Source organism: Urocitellus parryii, chromosome 5 (assembly GCF_045843805.1).
Source record: "Urocitellus parryii isolate mUroPar1 chromosome 5, mUroPar1.hap1, whole genome shotgun sequence".
Lineage (NCBI taxonomy): Eukaryota > Metazoa > Chordata > Mammalia > Rodentia > Sciuridae > Urocitellus > Urocitellus parryii.
This window is the reverse complement of record NC_135535.1, coordinates 117,781,863-117,787,998: the sequence shown is the minus strand read 5'-3', so window position 1 is coordinate 117,787,998 and position 6,136 is coordinate 117,781,863. Positions and strand designations below refer to the sequence as shown.

Genomic DNA, 6,136 nt, shown 5'->3' with positions numbered 1-6,136 from the left:
CCTCTGCCACTCACTCAATCAACAGAGAGAGAACGGCTCCTGAGACGGGGCAGCCAGGTCAAGGAAGGATAGACCTGCTTGAGCAATACTGTTGTTATCCATGAAGGTGCATTCCAGTCACCCCCCCCCCATGCTCCTCTTGGGAGTATTGGCCATTGAAACTGGAAACTTCTGCTGGACATATTTTAATGGGGGGTTTATTTTTTTAACCAGAGAACCAAAACTGCTGTTCAGACCCAGCATTGACTGCGAATGGGGTGAAGTTGTACATTGAAGGAGTAATCCCAGTCGCAGATTCCAGATCCATTTGTGTGTAGAGATGTGTCCCTAGGGCACGGTCCCTTCCAGAGGTGCTGGCCACACGTGGAGCAGGTCTAGCTCTAGCCCAGGCTTGTGCCTTCTAAACACACATACATTTCTCCTGGTAGCCCCTGAACCGTAGGCCGTTGGTTAGGGCATTAACCTCATCCCTCCAGGTGGCACTAGCTTCAGACCGGAAGCACAGAACTGGCAGCCAGGTCCAGGTACAAAGGTGGGGTTGGGAGATGGGGAACTCATGAGCATTGGGCTTACCTTGCCCAGGGTTGGACATATGGGCCATGCAGAACCCACAAGATGAAAAAGACCAGAGACAGATGCCCCTTTCCTTCCCAGCTCACCTGTGAGATAAGGCCTCTGGAAAGGATAGAAAGAGGCCAGCAAAGAGGATGTGGACGTAATCCATCAACTTTGTGTAGATGAGAAGAGGAGGCAGAAATCAGGCAGAGAGGGATGGAAAGGGAAGTGGAAAACTTGAATCCCAGAAGCCCAGCTCCCCTATGAATTTGCCCTCCTGCAGGGAGAGCCCCAGCTGCTTGTCCCTGAGGGGAAGAGGAGGAAGGGGTGTGGGTGAAACCTCAGACCTTGAGACGGGAAGTGGGCAAGGCAAGAGGTGTGGGGAGCTGAGGGTATTGTCCTGAAAGGTATCTTCCCCAAGGGGAGGGGAGCAGGAGGAACTGAAAAGTAAAGCAGTTTCAGGGAAAATCACCCTTGGCCTTTTCAGTCTGCGACCACCCTTTATGTCACCTGATGATCATGCACTTATCTTGCACTAATAATCCCCGGGTGCTTTTGTGGCTGGGGACTTTTCTACTGCTGCTGTTGAATTCACCAATGGTGCATTGGATGCTGGATCTTGAACTCCAGAGTCTGTGGACTGAGCTGAGCACAGGGCCTCCCTGTTGGGAGGTGCAGCGGGGCCCAGGAGCTCCCTGCTGTGACAGTCTACATCACAACGTTCAGAGCTAGGGTCTACCTGGTGGGCTCTGCATTCACCAAGAGCAAAACCATGGCATGTGGGAGGACGGAGCCCATGGAGAACCTTCTGGACTTTGGAGAGATTCCTGCCTTCCTCTAAGGAATCAAGAAGGACAGAGACGTTTCATTAATAGGCCATGGCTTGTATGCCATACCTGCCCCCCTGGGCGGTGGCTTTTACTGGTCCCTGCTCAGGACTGTACCCTCTGGAAAGGACCGCATAGGAGGTAGGCTAGGACTGCAGTTGGCTGATTGGGGTGCCAGCTTTCGTTTTAGGGCCACTCTTATTCTTGGCATTGCACTGGAGGCAACAGTCCCAACAGCCCTCTTTATCCACCTCTCCTAAGGACCAGGAGCCAGCCCAGCCTTCCCTGCCCTGCCCACACCCCTCTGTCCTTGGGCCAGTGCCTTGTGTTTGATGTCTGTTACCTCCCCACCATCTGCCTTAATGAGAAGGGCCGGACATGGCCCCTACTCTGTAGAGAAATGTCTTGGGTGAGGGGAGGGAGTGGGTGAAGGGAGGGAAAGCATTAAATACAGCATCTTCTTAGAAAACAAATGGCTCTTGTGTTTTCCTGTTGCCCATCATGGAAGAGGGTTGAATTGAGGGGCACAAGGATTGCATCTCCATCCCTCTGAGAGGTATGCCGAGGACCTCCCTCACTGCCCTCCACCCTTGCTGCTAGTTTGGGGAAGTTGCCGAGTTCTATGCTGTGGTTTGTTCAAGGATGTAACATTGTCCTTGGTGTCTCACAGTCTGATAGTAGACCAGGCATTTTCTGTTCAGTAAATTAATGGAAATTGGCCATTCAGCTGAGAATGACTATAGGCACCCTGGGTGAAGAAGGCTAGCTATCGGGCCAGATGGTTTGGTGAGCAGTGGATAAGAGCCAAGGGGTAGCTTATTCTAAGTTAACAGATGGGGCTGTGGTCCATGCCTGTAATCCCAGAGATTCAGGAGGCTGAGGCAGAAGGATCATAAGTTCAAGGTCAGCCTCAGCAACTTAGTGAGACACTATCAAAATAAAAAATAAAAAGGGCTGGGGATGTGGCTCCGTAGTAGAGAACTCCTGAGTTCAAACCCTGGCACTGCAAAAATAAATAAAAATTAATTAATTAATTAATTAAAATAGCAGATAGGGCTGGGGATGTCGCTCAGTGGTAGAGTGTTTGCCTAGCATGTGCAAGACCAATAAAAATGAAAAATCACTTCTGTTTGCAAGTTGACTGTCCTCGTTGTATTTGGCCCGAGCGAAGATCAAAATTTGTATTTAGTAAACATGTGCTTAAGAGACACTTTGGAGGTGGGGGTACTAGGGATTGAACCTAGGGGCTTTACCACTGAGCTATACCCCCAGCCCTTTTAATTAATTTATGTATTTTCATGTTGACACAGAATCTCACAAAGTTGCTTAGGGCCTTGCTGAGTTGCTGAGGCTGGCCTGAAAAATTTGCGATCCTCCTGTCTCAGCCTCCCCAATTGCTGGGATTATAGGTATGTGCTACCACACCCAGCAGGAGACACTGTAATGCGAAAGCTATTACAGGTTTCAGTAGGTCCTTGAAAAGGTTTGTGCATAAATGCATTAGTCCAGAATTGACTGATCTGTGATTGAGGTAGGAGATATCATAATCCCTTTCCAGGACACAGAGAGGGCATTCAGACCACCAGCCTGGACACTGGAGCCTTCACAACTGAAGACGAGGAGATTGACTCTGGATTCACAGAGATTTTTATAGATAGAAGTTAATCCATTTTACACAAAGGGAGAACTGAGGCCTGGCGCAGAGGGAAGGCATGGGGTGGGGTTGGGACCAAAGGCTTGATCTCACATTAACCTGCCGTAGGCTCAGGAGATGCTGCCAGGGGGGGAAGATTGGCAGTACTGGAGTCAGAGCTCAGGAATGCGGAACAAGTTGGAGTCCCTTAGACCTGTAAAGTATCACATCTTTATTCAGGTGCTACAGGGAAGAAGCCAGCACAGCTATATTGCTCTTTTAGAAGCTCTCCCAGGGGCTGTGGAAAGTGCCCATTAGCCTGGCAGATCAAGGAGGAAGGAGGCAGAAGCAGTTCCAGGACCAGTACCTGTAGAGGAAGCAGACAAGAGGCAATGAGGAGAGCAGACAGACCAGTGCTCCTCAGACTTGGATGCAGACACTGTTCACCTGGCAGTCTTACTAAAATGCAAGTGCTGATCCCATGAATGGAATGGAGGCCGGAAGTCCTGCATTTCTAAAGCCGGCTCCCCAGTGATTTTGTAGATTCTTCTGGCTCACGGACCATAATCTGAGTAACAAGAGCTGCTAGACAATACCAAAGAGACATTTCATGTTTCTGTCTTTCTCTTGCTAGATGGGCTGAACCAAACACTAGCCACATTAGCTTCCAGCCCACCCCAGGCTGTGGAATAATCTGAGCCTAAGAACTATAGGAGTCACTCATTGGGAGAAGGGACTTAGGGTAGGTCTTATTAAGAACCAGTCCCCTGCCTGGCACGGTGCCACACGCCTGTGATCCCAGCGGATGGGGAGGCCGAGACAGAAGGATCACAAGTTCAAAGCCAGCCCCAGCAAAAAGCTAGGCGCTAAGCAACTCAGTGAGACCCTGTCTCTAAATAAAATATTAAAAAAAAAAAAAATAGGGCTGGGAATATGGCTCAGTGGTCAAATGCCCCTGAGATAAATCCCTGGTACCCTCTTCCCCCCTCCAAAAAAAAGAACCAGTCCCCACTCTTCAAGACACCCCTTTGGCCCTAGACCTATAGGCCTTCCCCTTTGGCTTAGCAAGGGAGATTCTTCTTACCCCAACCCCCAGAGGGGACAGATGGGCCACCTGGGGGAGCTCTTAGATCAGGAACCTCCCATTCTTCCTCACCTAGGTCCCAGGCTGTGCTCAAAGGGGATTCCTTGAGGCCCTGGCAGTCAGGAAGCCTGTCTTTTGTGCCCCAAAGGCTGTAATGAAGACGTTGATGACAACAGTGATGAAGACCAAGGTGGTGGCCGCATTGTTGAGCTGGTTTAGTCGCCATTGCTTCTGCACCTCGTTCAGGTTCAGCCGTGCTGTGGAGGAGTAGGGAGCGGGGAAGTGAGGATCAGAGCAGGAGCCACACCCTGGAGCTTCCCTCCCCACATGCACTAGCTTGGAGAAAGTCTGGCACTTCAGAGATCCACCTGGCAGAAATCAAGGGAAGTGGTCATTGTTGGGCTGAGATTGAAATGCCTTTGGCCCTCCTGACAGCACATGGTACTTCATGGGATAGGATTTGGGAATTTAAACAGGTTCTTCCAAAAGTGGAGATGAATAATCACGAAATACTATAGGGAGCTGGGTGCAGTGGCACATGCCTGTAATCCAGCAGCTCAGGAGGCTGAGGCAAGAGGATCACAAGTTCAAAGCCAGCCTCAGCAATTTGGTGAGGCCCTGAGCGATTTAGCAAGACCCTGCCTCAAAATAAAATACAAAAAAAAAAAAAAAAAAGGCTGGGATGTGGCTCAGTGGTTAAGCACCTCTGGGTTTAATCCTCCATACCAAAACCAAAAACCAAAATGCCTGTAGGGAACTCTGCCACAGTGAGTAAAGATAGTCATTTGGCAGGTATTGTGGAGTGTCCATCTTCTGGGATATCAGGATAGAATAGATTTCTAGTCTTGCTGAACAGGAGTTATTTGTGCACTTGTAGGTGCAGTGGGCTAACACTAAGTATCTAAATTGGCATGTGCCAACCCAGGGGACTGGCTCCTCACCAATGACAACCAAGAGGATTCCGATGACCACCTGCAGGAGCAGAGAGATGCTGATGAGGGTGACAAGGGCAGTGTAGTAATGAGAGGACGGTCCCTGCTCAAGCACCGCTTTCAGCCGTGTGGCATTGGACATGAAGAGAGCCACATCCAGCATGCTCTCTGCCACACTCTTCTTGGTGGCATAATGGTTCAGGTTGATGGGTTGGTTCCTCCTGGGGTTGGAGTTCCCAGGCTGTAACGGAGAAAGCACAGACTTAACCTAGGAAACTTCAGAAGGGAAGCAGTGGAGAGACTGGAAAGTGGAGAGAGATTTTAATTCCCTTCCCAAAGCAGGTGGGAATGCCCTCACCATTGATGGTGAGCCCCTGCATGGTTTATGGGTTTATGGCTTGAAGAAGAAGAAAGGGCTACTGGGCATTGTGGCCCAGACTTGCAGTCCCAGGTCCTCGGGAGGCTGAGGTGAAGGGTCTTTTGAGCCCAGGAGTTTGAGATCAGTCTGGACAACATAGGGAGACTCTGTTTCAATAAATAAGTAAGCACAGACAAAATAAATTCATATAATAAACAAAAGAGGGCTGGAGTTCTGGCTCAGCAGTAGAACACTTGCCTAGCAACACCTGTGAGGCCCTGGGTTCAATCCTCAGCACCACATAAAAATAAATAAATAAAATAAAGGTATTGTGTCCAACTACAACTAAAAAATAAATATTTTTAAAAATAAACAAATAAAACATTGGACTACAGAAACTTTGAGCTCTGAAGTGATGCTATGCTGTGACGTCTACTTTATGGAGGACCACTTTCCCTCATACCTTGATACATCCAGCAATAGGTGATTTAAAGGTTGGGTAAATTGGAATAGATGCCTTTTCTCCCAAAATGACATGGTCCCAAGGGAGGGTGCATAGCTCAATGAATTAAACATGAGCTGCCTTTCAATCCACTCAGTCCCTGAACTAAGAACCCTGGAGCCTCAGCCCTGTTCACAAACATATTGTCCATTAAGTATAGGCTGTCAGAATACATGTATGTAAACATGTATATATACACACAGTAATTAGTGCATGCTAGTTAAAAACTGTTTTTTATTTTTCAA

The 6,136-nt window shown here is 48.8% G+C and overlaps 1 protein-coding gene across 1 annotated transcript; it reads right to left on the bottom strand.

Annotated features, from left to right (window-relative positions):
- Nucleotides 1-4,189: 4,189 nt before the first annotated feature.
- Ninj2 (ninjurin 2) lies at nt 4,190-5,272 on the bottom strand. The gene is made up of 2 exons (XM_026410984.2): nt 5,041-5,272; nt 4,190-4,356 (listed from the first exon to the last, which is right to left on the bottom strand). Exons 1-2 carry the CDS (start codon nt 5,192-5,194, stop codon nt 4,190-4,192), a joined length of 321 nt encoding a protein of 106 aa, XP_026266769.2. The 5' UTR covers nt 5,195-5,272.
- Nucleotides 5,273-6,136: the final 864 nt, after the last annotated feature.

Bases quoted from the DNA above. Each gene is read 5' to 3' on its own strand.
- Ninj2 (XM_026410984.2), bottom strand. From the start codon at position 5,194: ATGCTGGATGTGGCTCTCTTCATGTCCAATGCCACACGGCTGAAAGCG. The intron at 4,357-5,040 runs GTGAGGAGCCAG...ACTCCTCCACAG, and splicing joins AATCCTCTTGGTTGTCATTG to CACGGCTGAACCTGAACGAG.